The following is a 24,973-nucleotide window of genomic DNA, read 5'->3' on the forward strand; positions in this document are numbered from 1 at the left end:
AGAGGGAGCTGAAGGGAGAGAGAGAGCGAGGGGTGAGAGGGAAAGAGCGTGTAGGAGGAGGAGGCCGAGGGAGTGCCGTGAAGAGGGGGGGGGGAGGGAAACAAACAGCCGCAATCACAGAGCGACCATTAAAGTGAACCCCAGAGACTGACGGAGAATCACCTCAGAGTCTGAAGAGGACAAAGTGGCGTCGCCCGAGTGAAGAGCGAAGAGAGGGGGACGAATCCCCTCAGACACACTCATTCACACACAGTTTGCCCCCTTCTTGCTTTTTTTTTCGCTGTTGATTGAATAGACATCTATATATCATTTTATTTTTGCGCCTCCCCCCGCCCCGGCAAGGGGATTCCGTCTCTCGATTGCACCTGAAGAGAGTTTGGTTATTTTTCTGTGTTGTGTGTACGCGGGGGTTTGGAGGAAGACAGGCCCAAGAGGAGGAATTAAAAGCTCGCCTGCCGTCACCTCCTTAGCAGCACCAACATGTCCTCCCCTAGCCCCGGGAAAAGGCGAATGGACACCGATGTGGTCAAACTGTATCCTTCAGACCAGCGAGTCTCCACTCGGAAAGGCTAAAGCAGCCAACGCTTTCTCTCTCTCTTTTTCCCCCCCCCCTTCTTTGTCTCGTCTGTTAATTATCGTGTCAAATGCGCCGTTTGCTTGTGTTAAAGGAAAATGTTTTAATTTTTTTTTACATACTGTACCGCAGTTTCAGTCCATCAATTGGTATTTTTATACATAATGTATGTCCCCAATTGTGTAAAAATGCAACTGACACGATGGTTATGGTTGAGATTTTTTTGGGGAGGGGGGTGTTAGGTCTTTGATATAAACCATTGCATCTCAAAGAAAAATGACAACATCCTCATGGTGACGGATTTCAAGGTTTCCTCATTTTATGTTGAAGTTTTATCCCTCTATATCCAGTGTTGAGTATTTTCTGGGGAAACACTTGGTTGGCCTTTTGTGTGTTAGGAATTATTTAAATTCGTGGCGTTTTCAATTCTGATTTTGTGGTGAGATTATGGTTCTTGTTAGGCCTTTTATCTTTTAAAAAAAATCTAGCCCTTTTTTGTGTGCTGTGTGTCATATGTTTGAAAGCCAGATTTAATGTTTCAACCGATTTATGATTAAGAGGCAGCGTCACATCTCATCAAACCTTGTTTGTATGTTTTCAGCTACAATAGAGGTCGGGAATTGTCTGACGTGTATTTCTAGGGTATTTTTGGCCTGTTGATCTGACTAGGTTTACTTGGGGGGGGGGGATGGGGAGAGGAAGAAAAACAAGGAATTTGAGCGTGGATGTCAACTCTCTCAATCGGGTGACATTTTAATGCTTCATTACATTTGCTCCATCTAAGCTGATAGAATTACTACTTTTTTCTCGAGTGTTTACGGTGTTATACAGAGGTCTTTCTGTTTTTACTTTCTCGTTCTTGTGAGTAATTTGACTTTTTTGTTTCCTGTGCTGGCTTGTAAGGGTAATTTTTTGTTGCTTGTTTGGGATGTATTGCAGCGGAGTTAGTTTTTTGTATACAAAGGGGTTTGTGTCATGAATATCTTATATATTTATATCTTGTTACCCCCCCCCCCCCATCCATTTTGGGTTTGTGTTTTTGGTGGTGCTACCTGCTGGAACTCGTTGGACAGCAACTGTTGGTCCTAAAGCGAGCTGCAAAGAGCAGATTGGCTGTACTGTTACCAGCCGGAATTGAGCTGGAGGAGGAGCTTACTTAACACACAAACACATACACCAGCTGACACCACAGAAGAAAGACTACTTACGTCTAGCGTTCTTGTTGGGTGGGGGCTCACACAGTTAACGGCAGATTACTAATCAACAACAGTTCAGTTTTCCTTCGCTCCTAACTCTCTCAAATTGTCATAATTTGTTTAATACTGAAAAAAATCGAGCTAGTTTTAAAGCTGTCATTGCAAAGGCGACTTGGTGTGTCAGAAGGTCATTAGTTGTAGGTTGTTTGTTACCTTGGCTTACACATTCTGAACTGTTTTTCTAGTATTAATTTTTCTGTATAAAGTGTCAGTGATGAAAGAAAAATTATGAAAATGTTGTCCTGTATGTTAGTTACATTTTAAAGTTTGGTTTGATCCCTTTTTATTTTTAAAAAAAGTCAATGGGAACATTTTATTTTGCCATGATCCCCTGTGTACTTTGGTAGTTTGAATTTATCTGCTTGATTTGCCATTGTAGCCCAGGTGACAGACAATATTGCCAGACTTTTGCCAATCTCCTGTCAGCAGCTGCTGGGGAGTGCTAGAGATTGTGGATTTTTTTTCTCCCTGCCTCAGTCTTGGCTTTGTGACACCATACGCCTGATCTAATGCTCTCTGTCCTGTCTCTTCAGCTCACATAATCACTTCTACACTTCTGCAGCCTTGTTTGGTGGGCAGCTAGGTCTGCCATTTCACTCTTTCTAGCATAGCTGGTAGGTTTGTACATGGGTGACTGCATTCTACCAAGGTTTGTATTGCCTTGCTTGGTGTTGAAATCATGACTAAGATCTTATGCCAGAGCTGGAGTTGATTATGTAGTTCTCTTATTTGGATGAATTCCTTTAAAGTAATGTATACAAAATGCCTGATTGGATGTGTCCCGCCTTTTATGGACAGGGATATACCTGAGGATTTTCCACATTGTTGGATAGATGCTAGCATCGTAGCTATACTGGGAGCAGCTTGGCTAGGGCTGCAGCTATTTCTGGAGCACAAATTTTCAGAATTACAACTGGGATGTTCTCAGGGTCTTTGCTGTGTCCAGTCCTTTCTTGACATCGTATGGAGTGGATTGAATTGGCTGAAGATTGGCACTTGAGATTGTGGAGACCTTGAGGGGGGGTTGAGATGGATCATTTACTCAAAACTTCTGGCTGAAGATGGTTGTTAATGCTTCAGCCTTGCCTTTGTGCTGGATTCTGACACCTTTGAGGATGAGGATGTTTGTGGAGCTGTCTCCTCCCTTTAGTTGTTTAATTGTCCACTCAATCCATCCATGCTTGAATGTGACAAGACTATGGAGCTTTGATCTAATCCATTGGTTGTAGGATCGCTTAGCTCTGTCTGACCATCTCCTTGAGGACAATTAGGAAAGGGCAGTAAATACTGATCTTGCCAGCCACATCCTGAGAATGAGTAAAAAATATTTGTGTTATAATTTTAATCTTTCATGGAGGACTTTTTTAAACCAGTTTTCGGCCTGGTCTCCTGAAGATGTTAACTCCTTCTGGGCATTCACAGTCCTACAACACTGATTCATGGTTGCACCCTAGACATTGAATGTGGGAGGTCTGTTTGACTGCTAAGGACACTGTGTTGGTGTCAGATTCTGGTCTCCCAGATGTATGTACATGAATGCTTTCCAGTAGTACTTAATGTATCAGAAAATAAGTAAGCCTTGGTTGATTTCTTTCTGGTACCTGTACTGAGTGCTTCAACTGCTATAATTGGTTCAGATTAGTGAATGTGGCAGAAGCTGGAACTTAAACTTGGGCCTTCAGCATCGTGTGACTTGAGTATTTTACTGTTGGGGTGGCGCTCCTGTCCACTAGTTTCCAATGCAATAATCAGTTTTGCGTTAGAGTCATAGTGTCTGACTGTTGGTGTCTGTACTTAACTTACCTCGTAGTGGAAGGTACCTGAATGGAATAAAATGAACTTTTGAAGTCACAACAAACTGATTGACGCACTCCTAAGACACTTCACAAATAAGACACCAAACAGGAGTTGAATGAGGAATTTGACTGGAAAATTAAGTGTGGATCATGATGCCTGAAGTCTGCCATCAGTATTAGAGTGGGGAGATCAGGAGGAGGTGGAGACATTCATTACAGACTGGAGTTTGTAGACTGGAGGACCCAAACAATAAAATAAATGATGAATTGTCATGAGTGCTGCTCTGTCTTGGGGATCAAAGAGCAGTTGTAACCCACTTGGCTTCACTCTTGCAATGTCTAAAGTCATCTAACTGCCAGTAACATTGCTATCTTGTAATTAATTCCATGTGCATCAGTCCCAAGACTGGAAGCAACTGAGCAGTCAGTGGGTATTCTACAAGTTTCATTAATAAAATTTGTCCAAGTTAATGTTCTTAAAAAGGAACAGCAATGCATGTTTTATCTAACTGTGGAATGCTTTGTGTTTTTTTATGGGAGGAGAACGGAACTGGTTGTGGCAAAGGATAATCAGTACTTTTGCGTTATCATACAGTGGTGTTTGCCAAAGGTGACCCTGAGAATGTTACTCTGCTACAGTCCTAATCAACACAGGAAAATAACTGAACTTTGGGAATACTGGGTTGTCTAAGGGAAAAATGCAGCTTGTGTGATATGCATGAATTGCTGGTCTGTGTGCAGGTTATATAACAAATTGAATTCAATTGTGATTCATGAATTTGTTCCAGCTTCCTCAATATTCATACAACACCTTGTTCATTAAACTTTGCACTTGTAGGTTGTCATCAAGGCTAGGCTGATGCAAACCTGTGTTAGCAGGATTTCTGTGAAGCATTGATGGGTTGTATGTGAAATTCTCCTACTGTGCCTAGTTGACCTGTGGAGGGGAGAAAAGCTCAGCACTGTAATAAAAATTACCTTTTCAAACTTGGATAATTCTTGGAGAGAGCTTTTTGAGTTGTTTAACAATAGGCTGAAGTTCTGATGGTTATAGGTCTGTTGTGTGATGGTGATGGGAATAATTTGAGGTGACAGCTGAAAGTGTGTAAGAAATCTAGTGGCACAATATTGAAGAATGTGGCTTAAGATTTTTTCCTGTAATGTGCTGATAGCAAATGTTGAATATACCTGGTAATGATGTTGGAATACTTGGGGGAAATGAGCAATTCTTTTGAATTATGCTATTATTTTTGGGGTAAATGAATGGTGTTGTTTCTGAGACAAAAATAAAAATACCTGGAAAAACTCAGCAGGTCTGGCAGCATCTGCGGAGAGGAACACAGTTAACGTTTCAAGTCCGTATGACTCTTCAACAGAACTAAGTAAAAATAGAAAAGAGGTGAAATATAAGCTGGTTTAAGGGAGTTGGGGGGGGGGGGGGGGGGTGGTGCGTGGGGTGTAGAAACGGGACACAGGTAGAACCTGATAGAGGGCCAGTGAGCCACTGGCCCTCTATCCAGCTCTACCTGTGTGGTCCGTCTCCTCCTCTTTCTCTCCCCCCCCCCCCAAAACCAGCTTATATTTCACCTCTTCTATTTTTACTTAGCTCTGTTGAAGAGTCATACGGACTTGAAACGTTAACTGTGTTCCTCTCTGCAGATGCTGCTAGACCTGCTGAGTTTTTTTCCAGGTATTTTTTATTTTTGTTTTGGATTTCCAGCATCTGCAGTTTTTTGCTTTTATCTTAGTGTTGTTTCTGAGTTTTGAAATAACTTGATACCAGTTGGCTGATGGTGCAACTTGGACTTCCTTTTTTCAGCAAATGCTCATCATAGCCCTAAGGCTTTGCTTCCTTGCTGGGATCGAGCTCTGTGCCCAATTGCCCTCTGATACTTTGCCAAGCCAGCATTCACCATTTATAAATCCAGATATTGAATGCTGGTAGGCTACAGGTGAACCTGATCTGCCTTTATCAAGCATCTGCATGTGCTGTAATGGTCTCTGGCTGATAAGGAGCTTGGGCTATTTTACCATCTTTAATTGAAGGCTTTTAAAGTTGCTTGTAATGTCTTTCACCATTGTAGCCCCACCTGATGTGAGCAAATTCTGGGTAGAACAGAGGTTGAACCTGGGGCCTTTGGTCTATATGGCTCAGACACTCATTGCCTTAACCAGCTGAACCATTGAGAAGCCTTTAAAGAGGTCTTATTTCTTTCAATAGCATGCACTGTTGCTGATCAAATGTTCTTGCTCATGAAGTTTGTTGGACATTAAGATTTTATACCTGCAATGTTATTGGTAGATCAGAGGGGCATTATTTTATCAAACAGCTGAGTGCACAGCTTGGGGTATAGTGTCAACTTGCTGGTTCATCTTTCCTTGAATTACAGATGCCAATTTCATTTTCTATCTTAGTGCTTTGGTGAAGTGGTTGAAATATTGTGACTGCACTGTTGGTTGGAACCTTGATGTCAACTGATTTGTTTGTATGGCATTGTGCTTGGGAGAACCTTCACCCTTGGTCTAGTTTCCCCAATGGAAATGAATTGAGGGATTGTAGAGAAGTGCAAGAACCATTTTGAGTAAAAACTATCTCTACCTGATGAAGAAAATGTACTATTTCCAGGTCAAAGAAAGCAAGATTGAAAAATATGGGAGTGATAACACTAGAGTGGCCAAACCTGAACAGAAAAGTAGTAGTGTCTCAGCCAATTAAAGGCACCTGGAATTGTGCATACTATTCATGGGTTGGCTGACTTTACAAGCCATTCAGATTTTGTTCTAGCATCATCCTTGACTCAGTGTCACTTAGCTCTGAGTCAAACCCCATTCCGCAGTCCTCAGCATATAATCTAGGTAATCTTCAATGCATGCTGTATTGTTGGAGATATTGTCTTTTGGATGAGATATTAAACTGAAACCCTGTCTGCCTCGTCAGATAGTTGTAAAATATCCCATGGCAGTGTTCAAATAAGAGCAGGTAAGTCTTCCTGGTTTCCTAGCCAATATTTATTAACCACCACTACTATAGCAGATTGGCTGGTGCATTTGCCTACATTAGTGGCTGCAAAGTTCAAAAACTAATGCCATCCTTATTGGTATTCAGTATTTTTAATTCACTTTTTACCTGAGGGAAATTAATTTGTGTTCAAGTTGAATGTGCTACAAGTGGGATTTGAAGGCATTTAGAAAAAACTTGTGGCAGTTCTATACTATTTCACAGAATTGCTGTTTAATTGGTATCCTGGGTGCTGGAAATTGACAGATGAAATCCACCTTTAATGTTTAAGTTGAAACCTGTTATTGATTGTCTTCACATTGAAGGCATGTTTGCAGTTGTTTATTGAAGGGCTGGTCTCTGTGGAGGGAAGCCCAGTCTTGCTTGGAAGTAGCATACATCCTGATAGCTGGTTATGGAATTCATCTGATGGTGTTAAGTTTTGCCACTGAGATCGACACCTTCTTGGTAGGAGGACATGAGGAATGCATAATGTAGCATTGAAATAACAGAGTTTGACTTTATACTTTTTTTTCCTGAAATTTGTTTTCTTCCTCCTATCACTATTGCTAAAAGAGTTTTCCAACTGAGCTACCTTTTTTTCTTGAAAGGTCTGAACCTTCATTCCCTTTCTGCTTAGGCTGCTTAAGAGTTGTGGCACCCATCTGCCAGGGCTGCACAAACGCTTCTCTGAACTGGTTGCTGAGAGTTATGGCCTGGTGTTGACTTCTACTATGATTTCTTTTCTTTGCCTAGCAGACAAGTGACTACACTCAATACATCATCTCCCAATATGATCTAGGTAAAATAGGCATCTCCATTTTCTAATCCAAGGGATTCTGGCAATAAAACCCATGCTCCACCACCCTTATCACCAATACCCTAATGCGTTTCTGTGCTTTAATAAGATGGGTATTGGAACAAAGGTGAAATGTAGACAATTGCCAGTTGAAGCTTTATTCCTCCTTATTGAGCTATTCAATAAAAGTTAAATTTTGGTTAAAGATACTGGCAAAGCCAATACTGAACTAATGCATAATAGGATTGGTTTACATTACAAATATAGAATTAGGAGCAGGAGTTGGCCATTCAACCCGTTGAGCCTGCTTCACCATTCAATAAGATCATGGCTGATCTGATTGTGGCCTCAGCTCCACATTGTGCCTACCTCCCAATAACCTTTGACTCACTTGTTTGTCAAGAATCTATATATCTCTGTCTTAAAAATATTAATTGACCCTGCATCCATTGCTTGCTGGGAAAGGGTGTTCCAAAGATTCATGATCCTCAGAAAAAAATTCTCCTAATTTTTGTCCTAAATAGGAGCCCCCTTATTTTTAAACTCTGTACCCTAGTTCTAAGCTCTTCCATGAGGGGAAACATCCTTTCACATCCACCCTGTGAAGTCCCCTCAGGATCTTGTATGTTTCAATAAGATCACTTCTCAGTCTTTTAAACTCCAATGGATACAGGCCTGGCATGCCTGACCTTTCCTCATATGATAACCGCCCCCATTCCAGTTATCAATCAAGTGAACTTTCTCTAAACTGCTTCTAATGCATTTATATCCTTTCTTAAACAAGGAGACCAAAACTATACACAGTACTCTGGGTGTGGCCTCACCAGCAAACCTGTATAACTGTAGCAAAACCTCCCTACTTTTAATTTCCATTCCCTTGCTATAAACGACAACATTCCATTTGCCTTCCTGATCACTTGCTGTACCTGCATACTAACATTTGGTTACCTGGAAGTGTTTGTGCAGATGTCTGAGGAAGGTAGGGTCAGGACTGGCTATGAAGCTCTGTTGTTTGTCTGGTGTACTATCTAGGCTTGCTTATATGTGAAGAATGATTGTACTGCAGCAGGTGGTCAATGCCTTTAGCTGGAGAATGGAGAAAATTGGTAGAAAATGGAGGAAGAGAAAAATAATTGTCGAACTGTTATTGGTGCTCAAGCGTTCATATTAATAAATTGTTCCTTTAAGGTAATTGAGCAACAACTGTGGAGTGTTTATTTGGTCCTATATTTTCTCATTCAATTCTATTGCAATATTTAAACCCATAGTATTATTTTTCTTGCAGTTGTACCAAGACAATGTTCCTCACACCCCACCACCCTTGCCACCCCCCCAAAAAAAAACATTAACTGCATAACCCCTGAAAGTGCCAGAGACAATCTCCCATTAATTATTTTTTGGACAGCTGAGCTGATGAATTGTGCAGTTGCTTGTTTTAATGTGACCTTTTGTTGCAGCAATCTATTTCCTGCTGTTTCTTTGCATTGTTTCCATTTAGTTTCCAGATCAGTCCCCTTCAAATTTGCAGTGTACTCTCTACTGTATAGTGCAGTGAACTGATACAAGGTTGTCCTGTGAGACTTCATGAAACAGAACCATGATGGTGACTTCTTCAGTTTAAAAAAAAATTTGCTTGCATGATGAGCACTGCATTTTTGGAGAAATCCGTTTTGATGTGATGAGGCTCTTTATGAATGCAGTGATTTCTGTTCAATCCATCATATGGGAATGGGCTAATTCTTCAAAGGCACAGCGACATGAAAGGCTATTCAGCCACAGGGTGATCACTTGTCCCAACAATTAAGGTGGAGGCACTGCACTTCCACAGAGGAAGTTAAACACTGTCCTCACCAAACCTTTCCTGCCTGAATAAAGACTCATTTCCTAGATTAAAATTACGATCCATCAGTTTAAGGATTAATGATGCTGATTATGATACTGTCATAGATTATGCTGCGACTTCCCTTGTATATAAATAAGACTACAGGGTATTTAACATCACAAAGCAAAAATCTACATGCAGATTGTGTTGGAATTCAGTGGCATATAACGGTTGAGCTTCAAGGAGCCCTTTCAGCTGCTGTATTTGTAAATGAATTCCATTTTTTTTCTTTACCTTCTCTTGAAGGCATTGCATAATTGCTAATATATGGTTGCATGGCTGCTTGTCAGTCTCTGGTACTCTGACCATTATCAGGCTATCTTGGGGGCATCACTGCCACTCATTTTACAGCACTGGTCATTGAAGGAATGTTGGATTAACTTTATTCTCGCGCGCGCGCTCTCCCTCCCATCCAATAACCTATGAATATTGAGGTCAGTTGTTACACTCTATCCTTCCTCTAGTATTGGATCAACTAATACCAAATGGCGAGAATCAAATTTGCTTCCTAGGTTTGATGCTTCATTGGGTAACTTTTCCATCAGAGAATGTGCTTTGTTTTTAAATTCTCTATTTTCTCAGTGTTGACTTATCTTAAGGTAAGCCCCATGGATGGAAAGTGACCTCTGGCACATCGCTGAGGTGACCACTGTTGACATATGAGCCTAAATGGTGAGCATTAGCACACAGTCGATTTTGTAGTTGATCCCAGAGTTGACCTTACCTGTTGTCACTTGCTTTCCACTGTTGATCACTGAATTGTTTTTAGGAGCAAGATCTCTTGCTATTTGTCCCTGACTCTTCCCTTCGTAGCCTAGAGGTGCTGAGGTAATTTGTAGTGCTCCAACTGATGTTCCCAATGAGATTGGCAAAGTCAGTATGAGTACCTGATTGTAAATGGGATCTTCCTTGCCTTTAAGATTCAGTTCCACATACTATGCAGTAGTCAAGTGAGCAGTTGGGGGAGCTAACCTATGTTTTTGGGAATAGGGAACCTCCTTGAGGTATGTAAGCAGGATGAGAATTGTGTTTGAGTTAAATGTTGGTGTGTTAGAGAATAAATTTTAGCACAAAGCAACATCAGCAATGTGGAGTTAGTTAATGTTTTAGTTAAGTTGCAAAACAAGTTGTCTTTCTTTTCTTGTACACTGTTCTGGCCACCAATCACATACGTTTTTAAATCCCTCTATGGCATTGCCCCTCCCTATCCTGCAACCTACCTTAACTCTTCAATCCTCTGAGACCCCTGGACTGCTCTAATTCTGATTTCTTTTGCACCCCTGATTCTAATTACACCATCAGTAGCTGTGCCTTCAGCTTCCTACGCCTCTATGATCTGAATTCCCTCCCTAAACTTCTCCGCCTCACTGTCTTTCCCTCTTCCTTTCAAATGCTCCTTATAAACTTACCTCTTTACCAAGATCCCTGTACTAATATCTCCTTTGTGGTTCAGTATCAAATTTAGTTTAATAACACATTCCTATGAAGCACCTTGGGATGTTTTACTAAGTTAAACATGCTATATAAATGCATGTTATTTTTAATGCTCCATCCTAATGGCTGGCAGAGAAAGGATCATAGTAAAAAATTTTGATCTAGTCACAGCATTGCACCATTTGTTGGTCTGCAGTGTGTCACTGGTATGAATGACATATAGTATTTGGTTACTTGCACTGTCAAAAAGAAAAGGCAAAAAGCAAGCCAATAATTGTACTGGAAGAAAAGTTTTATCAGTTTATGATATAATAGTCTAATTCCTCCATTCCTCAATTTATTCAGCCTTTGTTGTTACAACTTGTGCTCACATTATAGGATATTCGGTTCATTACGCCCACGTGACAGTCTTGACTGCTGTGGAAGTTCAATCTTTTAAGCACAGAGATAAAAACAAAAAAACTGCGGATGCTGGAAATCCAAAACAAAAACAGAATTACCTGGAAAAACTCAGCAGGTCTGGCAGCATCGGCGGAGAAGAAAAGAGTTGACGTTTCGAGTCCTCATGACCCTTCGACAGAACTAGCTAGCTATAATCAGGCTTGCTACATACTTCATTTCTCTCCCCTGGTTCTGTGCGAAACCACCCCACTACCGACTTCAAATACCAAGATGGTCAAGCAAATAGCTAGTACTTGCTCTCAAGGCACGATAACATCTGGATGACCACTTGATGTTGATGGAACTGGCTAGCAGCAAGGAATTTACTTAAGTCCAAGAAAGGAGGGTAAAAAATTGGCATTGTTCTGTCGAAGGGTCATGAGGACTCGAAACGTCAACTCTTTTCTTCTCCGCCGATGCTGCCAGACCTGCTGAGTTTTTCCAGGTAATTCTGTTTTTGTTTTCAATCTTTTAAGTCTTATTTCCTCATCTTTTCTCCATATCCCTAATACCCTTTCTTCCCAAATAAATAACTTGCTTCCCTTTTAAGCACCTCAGTTGGTTCTGTATTATTACCTTCTGGGAAAGTACATTCCACTTTGCCATGACCCTTTCATGTGAAGATTTATTTCTGTAATTGCTTTTAACCAGCTTAAAGATAAAATTGTGTCTCCTTGTTTTTGGAGTCCCCAACTATTGAAAAATAATTTCCCGTGTATCCTGCCAATTCCTTTTTTTTAATGATAAATGTTTCTCTCAAATCACACCTTAGCCACCTGTTCTCCAGAGAATTGAATGCAAGTCCAATTAGCTAGCTATAATCAGGCTTGCTACATACTTCATTTCTCTCCCCTGGTTCTGTGCGAAACCACCCCACTACCGACTTCAAATACCAAGATGGTCAAGCAAATAGCTAGTACTTGCTCTCAAGGCACGATAACATCTGGATGACCACTTGATGTTGATGGAACTGGCTAGCAGCAAGGAATTTACTTAAGTCCAAGAAAGGAGGGTAAAAAATTGGCATTGTTCTGTTAACCTGAAACAAAAGCAGAAAATCCTGGAGACACTGAGTTGGGCTGATAGAGAACAAAAATCAACGTTTTTGGTATGGGTACATTTTTCAAAATTGAGTTTGCTTAATTCATATTGCTCTGCCTGCTTTCTAGCAACCAGCTTGTCCTTAGTAAACCTGCTGAGTTTTTCCACGTAATTCTTTTTTTGTTTTTGTTTTGTCCTTAGTCATTCTGTCTGTGACTTGTGGCACAGGGGGGGGAATCACCAGGCTATTTAGCAACTTCAAGAGCTAATTGGTTGAATGGCTTCCTTTTAAAGTCAATTTCCACAACACATGATGGTAAAAGCTGGGAAATCTTGGCATGCTGTGTGTGGATCTTGCTTGATGCTGTATGTGATTTGTCTACTTTATAGTAGAAAAATAAGAGTGCAAGGGAGATAAGATGATTTGCTGGAGCTTCAACAGTGGGTTACGGTTAGGTAAAGAATAATGTAGTGTTGGTAGTTGGGGAGTAAAGGATATAAAGCCAGCTTTATATAATTTGGCATTGTACATATACTTTGTTAGCAATGTGGAGGTGAGACTTTGACCAAATAATTGTTAGTATCTTGAAGTTTGCTTAAGTAATAGTTGGACCTGAATGGGAATGCCAGACTGTATTTAGATGTAAAAACATAAGTGAAGCTTATCTGTGGAATTGGTTGTCTTTTTAATCTTTTGGATAAACAATGTAAGCTTCAATGGTTAGTGCTTTTCCTGAAACCAACCTTCCATTTTTTAATTGTCTTCTCATTTTTACTTGTTAATATTGGAGCAGCAAGAAAACTAGCTAGACTTGATTCCCTTTTAGAGGCCTAATGCAAGAAGGCTTGTTATGCATTTAGGATGATTTAAATGTTGAGCTGTATAGGGCAGATCAGAGAAGCTTTATGTACAGTATTCAGAAATGCTGAAGTTAACCCAACAGGGGGAACTGTTCAAAAATTCTAACAATTAAATATTGTGTTCTTTTGTTTATTTCTAAAACTACCTTGGAAACATTGGAAAATTATGGACAGATTTGAAGAGATTATACCAAAGCTGCTTACTCAAAGGGTACAAGGCAGGTCTTCTCTTAATCTTGTTTACCCAAAGGCAGCAGATAGGAAGGAGTTTGTTTGAAAAGGAGCGTCTGGCAGTGTTGGTAACTGTGCTGTGTTATATTTGCTCATCAGTTTCACTGGGGGATTGAATTGCTTTGTGATCTTGTGCCCACATTTAAAATTGTATTCAACAGGTGTTCTGTGGGAACAGCACAAGTCTTTTGTAAACAGAGGCCTCTGATTTCTGAGATGTGGAAATGTTTGCATGACCTTGTGACATGAGCATTTAAGTCAAGTGTTACCCAGTTTGTTGACTGGGGATATGTTTTGATGAATCAGGTTCGATTGTGTCCTTGTTTTCAGTGGTTTTTTAATTTTATGAAGCAAAGCGTATGTTCATAGTGAAGTTGGAAGTGACCTAGTGGATTGCCAACGGGAGCTCTTCCATTTCTTTTACCCCTGAAGCCCTTTTCTATATAATTCCATCTGTCATTTCCCATTTTTTTCATTGTCATTTTTCCCTGGTTCTTGTCCGGAAAGCATTGATTTTGTTTGCATTATGGCTCCTTGAGTGTCATCTGGTACTTCAGCGAAGTGTCCTTTCAATTGTGAGCCTAGACTTTGACCGAGCGTCAGGAAGCTATTCGATTTGGGGTTGTGGCTAAGGGAGAGAGGGGTGATATCACAGCAGTACCTGCAGGTCACTATAAAATGAGCAGGAACCTCCACTAAATTCACCACTCTTAACCCAGGGAGTTGAGGCTAATTCTACTGACAATGATGTATTCTGGTTTAGCTAGCTATTTAAAGGTTGACTCCTGATTTTTATGGCTTGGCTACTTGCTACCTTAATCAACTGAACCATCGATGAGTGCTCTTTGTGATAAGAATTATTTCTCTACCATTAATTTAGGCTAAAAGTTTATGGAAAAGCTGCTGAGGTTTGTCTGCATGTTGTGTTGATGAACTGGAAATGGTGTCTGATCAGATTGGGCTGTAAGAGGCATCTGGGGAGATCGTAAAGAGACTAATAAAGGGCGTTGGAACCCAAGAGCACCTTGCAACAGAATCGTTGGAACAAAGGGGAAGGCCAGTGTCTTAAAAGGTTTCCTGTTCAGCAAGAAGCAGATGTTTTATTTTTGTGGTTGGAAATTGTGCCAGTTTAGTGTTCTGCAGATGTCTTTCTGTAATCCAAGCTCCTTAGTACACAACTTTAGAGGATACTTGATGTTGCATTAGACAGTCACTAGTGTAACAATTCGGTGTCTTCTAGCTTTTAAATATGTGCAACTGATTTGGGTATATGCAAGAACATTTGTTGCCTTTGTCATTTGCATATTCATTTGGGCTAATATAAAATCTCTCCATACTTTTGTTACATTGTTTCCTTTCTCAAACAGTTTGGCAGGAGGTGACAGGTTAATGTTTCTTTCGAACTCTTCAGGATTTCAATTTATTTAGCAATTTCTTTGTTCCATTATTCTCTAGAAGGTGGTGACTCATACAGTACCATGGGTGCCAGTAGACCCGTTACCCTTCTCAAGGTGGAGCTGAGTCAGTGGTCACAGATGCCAGTAGACCTGTTATTTTCCCCAAGAGTGAACCAAGCCCATGGCCATAGAGGCGGTAGTCCTGCAGTATCTTGTCGAGGGTGAGCTAGCTTTGGGGGGTGGGGGGCTGGAATTTTTATCACAAGCAAATCTGATTTTCCAGCCATACTTCCATTTTTCATCTGGAATCTTTTGGAAAAAGATTAGGAATGAGATCCTTTTGTTTCTTTCTTCGGCCTTTCCATAGCTTGGGGATGGTGAGAGCAGCTAGTTCAGCACATGCTGGGAATGAACTGGTCAGTGTGGCTTAGTTTTGTACTGAGAGATGCTGTTACCTCATGGACCTACAGGGAGAATATTAAGTACCTTTGGCTCACTGTATACCAAGTTAAGAGCTTGCCTGCGTGACTTTGTTTACAGTATGGAATAAGAAGCTCCCTAAAACTTAAAAAAAAATGTATTTAAATGACAGAATCAGTTAATAGGCAGGACACTGAGAATTTCCATTTTCTGCACTTGTATTGTTCAAAAGTGTGATTTTTCATCAGGATTTTTGCAGGATATGAGCCTATTTTCTGCTTGTATTACATTTGCCTTCATTCATGTGCATCAAGGATTAAAGTACCAGAAAAAAGTTTAGGGGCTCCCAGCCACCTAACAATTTCAGTGACCTACAGGTGTTGCCTCCAATCTGACCAGTGTGACAAAGCACTTTAATGAATTTGTTGTAAGCAGCATAACCCCATTGTCTGAAAATAGTATAATAAACAGGTGGCTTTAAGACTACACTTGAGAGTCAGATTTAATGAAACTGTTTTTTTGCGCTCCACCTACTTTAGGAGGTGTCCCAGTTGTTGTAAGTGGCACACCAGGGTTCCCCTCAGAAAGAGGAAGTGCTGCTGTTCGTGTCTGCTCCGGAAGAACTTGCTGGCATTGCGAGTCCTTGAAGATTTTCTAGATTTTGATTCTGTCTATTTATTGATGTAGCTGCTTTGAATTCTGTGTTCAAATTTACCTTTGAAATGGAACAGCCAAATGAGTTCCCTTTCCTTGACGTGCAAGTTGAGAAATTTGCTAATGGGTTTTCTACTACTGTCTACCACAAGCCATCCTTCACCAACCAGTGTACATGTTGGGGTTCTTCCAGTTCTATGCACTGCAAGATTGGCTTTATCCACAACCTCAGAGGATCTGAGCTACTTGCTCACAGTGCAAGCTTGATGCTGAAGTAAGGCGCATCAAAGCCATCCTGCGGGATAATGGCTACCCATTGCTCGCTGTATATTCCACAAACTTGTGGGCCTAAGGCCGCCACTTTCAACCCTGAAAAGTGCCCAGTCTACCTCCAGTTACCCTGGAAGGGTAAGGTGTCTCAAAAATTTGAGCAACAAGTGAAGCTATGCAGTAGCAGCATGAGTGGTATTCACCATTATCATGATGCAGTCGTCAAGCAAGTTAACAGTTCCCTGGTGCATTCTTCATTGCAATGCCTCTACCAATCAGATAAAAGCAAAATACTGTGGATGCTGGAAATCTGAAACAAAAACAAGAATAGCTGGAAAAACTCAGCAGGTCTGACAGAATGTGTGGAGAGGAATACAGTTAACGTTTCGAGTCCATATGACTTCATCAGAACTAAGGAAATATAGAAATTAGGTGAAATATAAGCTGGTTGAGGGGGGTGGGGACAGGTAGAGCTGGATAGAGGGCCAGTGATAGATGGAGGCAAAGAAGCGATTGCCAAAGATGTCATAGACAAAAGGACAATGGGGACGTTAAGGGTAGAAAGCAGGACGGACAAGTGACAGCCCTAGTGGGGGTGGAGTGGGGGGAAGGAATTGAAATAGGCTAAAAGGTAGAGATAAGACAATGGATGGAAATAAATTTAAAAATAGAAATAGGTGGGAAAAAATATATTAAAATATATTTTAAAAAATGATAAATTATTGGAGAAAGGGGGATCGGAAAGGGAGTGGGGATGGAGGAGAGAGTTCATGATCTGAAGTTGTTGAACTCAATGTTAAGTCCGGAAGGCTGCAAAGTGCCTAATCGGAAGATGAGGTGTTGTTCCTCCAGTTTGCGTTGAGCTTCACTGGAACATTGCAACAGGCCAAGGACGGACATGAGAGCAGGGTGGTGTGTGGAAATGGCAAGCGACAGGGAGGTCTGGGTCATGCTTGCGGACAGACCGAAGGTGTTCCGCAAAGCGGTCACCCAGTCTGTGTTTGGTCTCTCCAATGTAGAGGCGACCGCATTTGGTGCAGCGAATGCAGTAGGCTAAATTGAGGGAAGTGCAAGTGAAATGCTGCTTCACTTGAAAGGAGTGCTTGGGCTCTTAGACGGTGGTGAGGGGGAAGTAAAGGGGCAGGTGTTGCATATTCTGTGGTTGCATGGGAAGGTTCAGTGGGAGGGGGCTGAGGTGTAGGGAGTGATGGAGGAGTGGACCAGGGTGTCCCGGAGGGAGCGGTCCCTACGTAATGCCGACAGAGTGGGGCTGTGGGTGAAGGGATGAAGGGAAGAAGTGTTTGGAAATGGCGGAGGATGATCCTTTGAATGTGGAGGCTGGTGGGGTGATAAGTGAGGACAAGGGGATCCTGTCGTGGTTTTGGGAAGGAGAGGAAGGTGTGAGGGTGGATGTGCGGGAGATGGGCCGGGCACGGTTGAGGGCCTGTCAACCACCATGGGTGGAAAACCTCGGTTAAGGAAGAAGGAAGACATGTCAGAGGAACTGTTTTGGAAAGTGGCATCATCGGAACAGATGCGACAGAGGTGAGGAACGGAGAGAATGGGATGGAATCCTTACAGAAAGCAGGGTGTGAGGAGCTGTAGTTGAGGTAGCTGTGGGAGCTGGCTTGTATTGGTGAGACACAGGTGTCAAGGAAGGGAAGTGTCAGTGATGGACCATGTGAAAATGATGAAGGGGTGGAATTGGAAGCAAAATTAATACATTTTTCCAGGTCCAGACGAGAGCATGAAGCGGCATCGAAGCAGTCGTCGATGTACCGGAGAAAAGAGTTGTGGGAGGGGGCCGGAGTAGGACTGGAACAAGGAATGTTCCAGATACCCCATAAAGGGACAGGCATAACTGGGGCCCATGCGGGTACCCATAGCCACACCTTTTATTTGGAGGAAGTGAGGTGAGTTTAAGGAGAAATTGTTCAGTGAGAGAACAAGTTCAGCCAGACGGAGGAGAGTGGTGGTGGATGGGGATTGTTTGGGCCTCTGTTCAAGGAAGAAGCAGAGAGCCCTCAGTCACTATACCAATCAGTCCACTTACCAACCAATCAGCACACTCTTCTCATGCAGTCTAAATTGTTGTTCCCTTCGAGATTTGATGTTCTTGCTAATCTGTCCTGATGATCGCAAGACAAAAAGCTTTGACAGCATGTCTTTTTTTTTACAGCAATACTCAAGTTCTGTACTACCAAATGACTATTTAAAGATTTTGTGTGAAGAAGGCCTAATGTGAATGTAGGAAACACTTGGGACACAGCATCTCATGGGCAAGGTGTTAGTAAAGGTGGCCAAACCATGTATGTGTTCAGACTATTGCATATTCATGTTTCATACAAGGCTACAGATGAAACAATAAGGGAAGAGCTGTGTAAAATGTTTACCCTCTCTTTCCGATGTGCACCACCCTGCCGTGCGTGTGCACCGCCATCCTCTCTTTCCCCCCCCCACCCCGGCAAGTAGTTGGGAATAGGAAAGCGGTTTCATGTGTTGGTGCCATGGTAACCCTCTGCTTATTTGTTCCTTTGTCTTGCCCTCAGTATGAGGAGTGAGTCACTTTCCCAAATAGTTGGTAGTGGGCAGGAAGAAAAGAGAAAGTAGGTAAGGCACTTAGCAAATTCAGTATTGCTCTAGTTTTTAAAAAAAAAAGTTTGGACAGCGCCTTTCATGACCCTAGAATGCCCAAAACTATATAACTAATCAAGTACTTTTGATATATAGTCAGTGTTGTATTATAGGAAACATGACGGCCCATTTGCAAACTCAAGATTCTGCAAGCTACAATGAGATAAATGACCAGATTTTATTTAATGGTTTAACATCATTTCTGTAAAAACATTAGATTGTTTTGGTGCTGATTGTATTTTACGAATAAGTATAGTGCTGGTTATATAGAAAATGCACCAGCCTTATTGTCTAGCAGTACCTGACAAACAACAATGAAATGATTGCCTTTGGTACTTGTTCAAAACTCCATTCACTATACCCCATTACTCTCCCTGTCAACATTCTGAGACTATATCATACACTTTGCAACCTTGGAGTCATATTTGATCCCAGAATGAGCGCCAAACCTATTTCTGTCGTAAAACTAGGACTGCCTATTTCAACCCCATAATTTTCAGATTCTCTTGTTTTCAGATCCCTCTGTGAAGGCCCCTGTCCCGATCTTTGTAATCTCCTCCAACCTCTCAACCTTACATGGTCATCAAATTCTGTGCTCTTGAGCATCCCCATTGGTGACCATGCCTTAAGCTGCCTAGACCCTAAGCTCTGAAATTCCTTCCCTAAATCTCTCTGACTCTGCCTAATTTTCTTCTTTTAAGGCACCCCTGAAAACCTATCTCCTTGATCAAACTTTTGGTCTAATGTCACCTTATCTGGCTTGGTATCTAATTTTGTTCTATAATGCTCCTGTGAAGCACATTGGAGTGTTTTATATTAACTGATGTACAAATACAAGTTATTGATAGTTTTGCTGCTGGCTGATTGAATAATGTTGTTCAGGGCACTAAGATAATTCCCAACTTCTCTTTGAATTGTCTATACCTGATTAGTTGTAGTTGCGTTCCTAAAAATTGCAACTTTAAGTGAAACAACTTTAAGTGAGTCACATTTCCCCATTAAAACCAATGTAAAACCTGTAGTTAGGTTCTGTAGGACCTTCCTTACTAGAAAAGAGACATTAAATAGTAAACTCTAAGTTGAAATGCTTTACATTGCTAAATTCCTATATTGGTAAATGAAATAACTTTTAAAATAAACTTAAAACAAATATGGTAACTTTCTACTTACACTACCTCCCGCTTGCTGCCAATCCTACTTGCCACACACCCTGCTCTCTGATCCTCCTGGTTGCTGCGGATCCTTCCTCTTGCCAGCCTTCCATCTGGGAGCCTCTTTGCTTCCTGACTCTCCCGTTTGCTGACCTTCTAGGCTTGCGGCCTCTCCCATTCCCTGTCTCACTGCCAACTCTCTGGGCTGTGGCCTCCCATTCCCCAACCCACCCTTTTGCTGGTCGTTCCTCTTGCTGAACCTCCCACTCCCCAACTTCGCTCGTCACTTCCCCCTCCTGAACTCTCGCTGTGCATTCAGGCTCTGGAGCTAAGCAGCAGGAGGAGCAGCTTCAATGTGCAGGAGTTAAGTTCTCTTCAAGTGGGTTTGTGATCAGATCCACCCCTTTTCAATCTGAAATCTCCCTTTCCACCCCCCACCTGGGTTTTAAAGCCACCGGGAGCGGCTCCCACATTGATAGTGCGGGCGGAGGCGGAATAAGCAACTTGGCTGCCCAGCTAGTTTTATTGCGACGGAGAGCAGTCATGTCCCAGCCCAGTGACCTGAACATGTTCAGTCAATTGGTAAGTAAATTATCTCTGGGATCAGGGACCTGTTTCCAGGAGATTTATGATCAGAAGGACTGAAGCTGATCACCAACCCACTTGAAGAGAACTTGCCTCCAGCAAGTTAAAGTTGCTGCTCCTGCCTCTTGCTGCTCATCTTTAGAGCCTGTGCTCACAGCAAGAGCTCAGAGAGGGAAGCAGCTAGGGAGAGTGTCAGAGAGCCGGGGGGGTTCAACGAGAGCAAATATCAGCAAGAGGGTGGGTTAGGGAGTGGGTGAGGCTGCAAGTCCAGAGGGTGGGTTAGGGAATGGAAGAGGCCATTCTAAAATAGTGCCAATCGGGCCAAGTGGCACCTGTGGTGGGAAATGACGTTAAAATGAATCTCACGATGCTAAATGAGAATACAGACCTCATTAACTGACCAACATTAAAGTGAAACAACACTTTTGGGGACTTTTGCTTCTTGCGCCAACATTTTCTAATGGTTCAAACTTTAAATTGATGGAGTAAACTGTAGTGCCACGCTTCCATGGATAATGCAGAAGTAACATTTTGTCCAATGGACAGTACAACTGATGTAGTGCTCCCTGACTAATGTACTGGAATATCACTCCAGATTATGTACTTAAAAATGCACCACAGAAGAGGTGAGGCAATGCAAAAGCAGTGATAATTGCAAATAACCCAGTCATGAAATACATTTTTTACTCTGGTGTTTTGTAGAGTTTGAATGTGAGCAAGGTTTATTGTTAAACATGCCCATTTCGAAGTGGAACTGGTGCCTTAATAGTATATTTGTGTGCTGTTTGGGGAGTCTGTGTCGATGGAACGCATGGTAAATCAGGGTCTGCTGAATTCCACAAGCTGGCCAGGCATGTCATCTGTTCAAAGGAAGTGTTTTACGATTGTGCACTTCTTAGAAGCTGGGTGAGGAATGGTTTGAATAGTGTTGCAAACTGCTTTTCTTGGTGAACTACATGCAAGGAAATGGAAAAAGTGAATTCCAATTCAGTGAAAAATAGAAGGAATGAATTGTTACGTGTTATGGACTGAAGAATGTTGCACACCTGTTCTTGCATATACCTAGTAGTGGCACAAAAAAGGTTATTCGGGATGAATGGATTGTGTAGCATTTGTTCCCTTGTTTTATATGGAATTGTTTGTGCTATGTTTAATCTTGGAGACTTCCTTCTCAGTTATGTATTAAGCTGTTAGCAAGTATGAAAGCACTTCTAAGGTGTTCGCGCCCCCTCTCCTTTGTGACATTCCTGACCACATGACCTACAGTAGCTTACATTGTCACACCATTTTGTGACTTTCACAATTCCCTTTTTGGTTTTTGCTCAGTTGAGGAGAAGTTGCTCGACTTAATGCTTCCGTATCTTTTGAAGTCCAACGAGTCTTGAGTATGTGGGAATGAATACCAGTTAAATGCAATTTCAAGTCGAACAAATAAAAAAAATAAATGGTGGAAGATTATTATGGCAGAATTTAGTCCCTTGTGAAGAATTTGTTGGATATTGAAGATGATATTGAAAGTACTTAGAGTGGTTGGTGATGCCTGCTGTTTTGAGCCGAACATAAGTATATGTTTATATATCTATAAGAAGACTATAGTTATAGTGTAAAAATACAACTCACTAAGTTATATCTGTGAATGCTCCTCCAAATTGGGGTAAAATAGTTACATCACGGTAAATAGGCAAATTGCGAATCTGAGAAAGATGAAGAGGAATAAGAATGGTTTGTTCTGGACTGATGTGTTATAGAACAGTGCTTTTCTCTATACAATGTAGTGACAAAACAAGCTTTTCATGGGATTGTAATGTTGCTGCAGTAATGTTAAGACACTGCAGTTCTTAATCCTCCCACCCAGGAAATTGTGGCTGTAGTCTTACACATCTAAAGTAAGAAGTGACGCATGCTGTTCAACAAATGTCTCTTGCCCTACAGTAAATTTGGTTTCTTGGTGGATGCACAGAGCAACATGGTATTTAACACAATGTTGTACAGACCATAATTCAGGCTATGCAATTGTAGGTCTGTTAATGGCATTGTATATTTTGCTGGGTGCAAATGCTGAGCGTTGGCCAGTAGGAAAAAATGATTAGAAATTGGAGACTGTGAGGTCCTCTGATCAGAGAAAACCATGTAGTAATAGCACCGATAAAGGGAAAGGCTGTTATCAAATGAACACACTGCTTCAATAAGCAGCACAGTTGTTTTGCTTGTTCTGCAAATGTCCTGTAAAAAAAAAATATTTAATGCTCTAGTGAGTAAACATTATCAGGATCAATATGTGGAAAACATAACTAGAGACTGGAAAGTGCACTGGATTAGACATTAGTCTTTCCCCTTTAGGATGTGGATTTGAATTCTGTCCATGGATTCAAGTCTGCCTGGCTTTACGGACCTGATGTGATAATACACTATGTAGTGGGATTAGGCCCAGAGCAGTTCAGCACCAATTAATGAGGCCTCAGAATGGCTGATGAATGGCTTATATTGGAATTGTGACAGATGCCCATGAGGTTGGGGCTTAAGCACAAAGTTGAGGCAAAGTGAGGGAGCTTCACTCTGCATGTAATCTGAACTGGGACTTCTTGATATTGACACTGGTTGCTTGAAACAGAAAATGCTCCATTTCCAGTGTGAGCATCTGTCACTGTGACAGCAAAGTTCATTGTTAAAGGGTAATGATAAACCAGTCCATTATTGAATACAAGAGCAGCATTAAAATTCTTTCAGTGGCAGATACCTTGTCCCTTATGCATTCCATGCAAATTGTTTTAATGTTGCCTTATGCTTCATAATCGGCTGCTTCATAATTGGTTCCTTCATTGCAGTGCAGAAAAGCGTTATTTAATTGAGAAACAGCTTGTATTTATAAAAATACCTTTTAACGTGTTAAACCACCCAAAGGCACTTTACAGTTAGAGGGTGAGCCAGATTCAAGTTGAGAAAGGTGATTAGAAATGCTGCCAGTTTTTCTTTAATGAGAATACTGAAAGTCCGGACAGATGTAGCAAAGTGCAGGAATTTTGTGTGGGGTTAAGGGCATTTGGAGGATTCAGCTGAAGTCCAGCAAGTGATTTGCTGAGGACCATGTTGAGTATCCAGTTAGTTGCACTGTAATAGGCTGAACAGAAGCTGTCTATTTTTAATTGTAATGTAATCCATATCAAGAGGCATTATGTGAGCAGTGCAAGGGTGATGTACAGTCATGCACTCAACTTTCCATTGTCTGTAACTGCCGCCTCAGATGGGCAAAAGAATTCCATAAAGCTATTCAAAGAAGAGCAGTGAAACTTTACTAATGTCCTGGCCAATATTTACTCTTCCATCAACATCACTTCATATATTGAAAAAAAGTTTGGGACCTTGCTGTGCACAAATTGGCTGTACAGTTCATGCATTTCAACAGAGACATCACTTCAGTATTGGCTGTGAGGCATTCTGGGACATCTTTGTGAAAAATGCTATATAAATTTTTATTCTTTCATGGGTTGTGGCCATCTCTGGTAAGGCCAGCATTTGTCTGTCTTAATTGCCTCTGAGAAGGTGGTGGTGAGCTGCCTTCTTGAACAGCTGCAGCCCATGTGGTGTAAGTACACTCTGTGCTGTCAGTATGGGAGTTGCAAGTTTTTTTTTGCCCCATCTGCAGGATCATTGATTATTAGTTTGCAGTTATTGACACCAGATATACAAATGAAACTGGATGTTCACTGGTTGAATTGGTTAAAGCAGAGAATAACTGTACCATAAATACAGAAACTTATTACAAGTACTCTATTTATTATTCAGTGGTACACCTTACATTTCTAGCCATTTTATTTACTTTAGACTAAAGTAAGCCTAAGCTTAGGCTATTGTAATATAAATTTATATGTGAGATCCAAAACCTTCAGGGCTGATTGCATTTTGGATTTCAGATAATTTTGGTTTTTGGATGCCGCATATAAATTTACAATACAATAGCCTAAGCTTAGGCTAGCTATAGCCTAAAGTAAATAAAATGGCTGGAAATGTAAGATGTATCACTGAACAATAAATAGAGTACTTTTGTGATAATTTTCTGTTTGACATGTTCACACCAAAAATCACACGGTAAACAGTGCAGACAAACAACTAAGCTTCCCACGCTAAAGGTTGACGAGGTTCAAAAAGTGGTGTTTGAATGTTTTTGGATTTATGGATAAAGGATTCGCAATCTGTATCAGAGTAATCGATATTTCAGAGTTGCAGCAGGCCTAGGATGGTCTATGGAGTACATTTCTGAAGTCTCCCAACTCCATCACTGTTTTGTACATGAAGAATGTGTGTTCATCAGCTGACATTTACTTGTGATTTTAAATTTTCAGTGGCTGAGTCTGTTTTCTGACCAGGTACTTTTGAGGTCTGTTGTATTTTATAAAAGTGCTGACTAACTTGCACAGCTTTTTTTCCAATCCCTAAGTTAACAGCTATGTTGAAACTATTCTGGCTTCCTGCCATACTTTTTAAGTGATTTTAATTGTGAATTTCCAGGACACCACCTGTGCTTCCCTTAAGTCACATTATTTTGTATGGT

At 41.2% G+C, this 24,973-nt stretch overlaps 1 protein-coding gene across 1 annotated transcript in view; it reads left to right on the top strand.

Annotated features, from left to right (window-relative positions):
- ube2h (ubiquitin-conjugating enzyme E2H (UBC8 homolog, yeast)) overlaps positions 1–24,973 on the top strand; it is a 124,778-nt gene continuing 99,805 nt past the window's right edge. The window contains exon 1 of the mRNA XM_041202748.1: positions 1–533. Within this exon, the coding sequence (XP_041058682.1) occupies positions 481–533 (53 nt within the window). The 5' untranslated portion in view covers positions 1–480. The remainder of the gene's footprint in view (positions 534–24,973) is intronic.

The sequence above is a fragment of the Carcharodon carcharias genome, chromosome 13 (genome assembly GCF_017639515.1).
Source record: "Carcharodon carcharias isolate sCarCar2 chromosome 13, sCarCar2.pri, whole genome shotgun sequence".
Classification (NCBI taxonomy): domain Eukaryota; kingdom Metazoa; phylum Chordata; class Chondrichthyes; order Lamniformes; family Lamnidae; genus Carcharodon; species Carcharodon carcharias.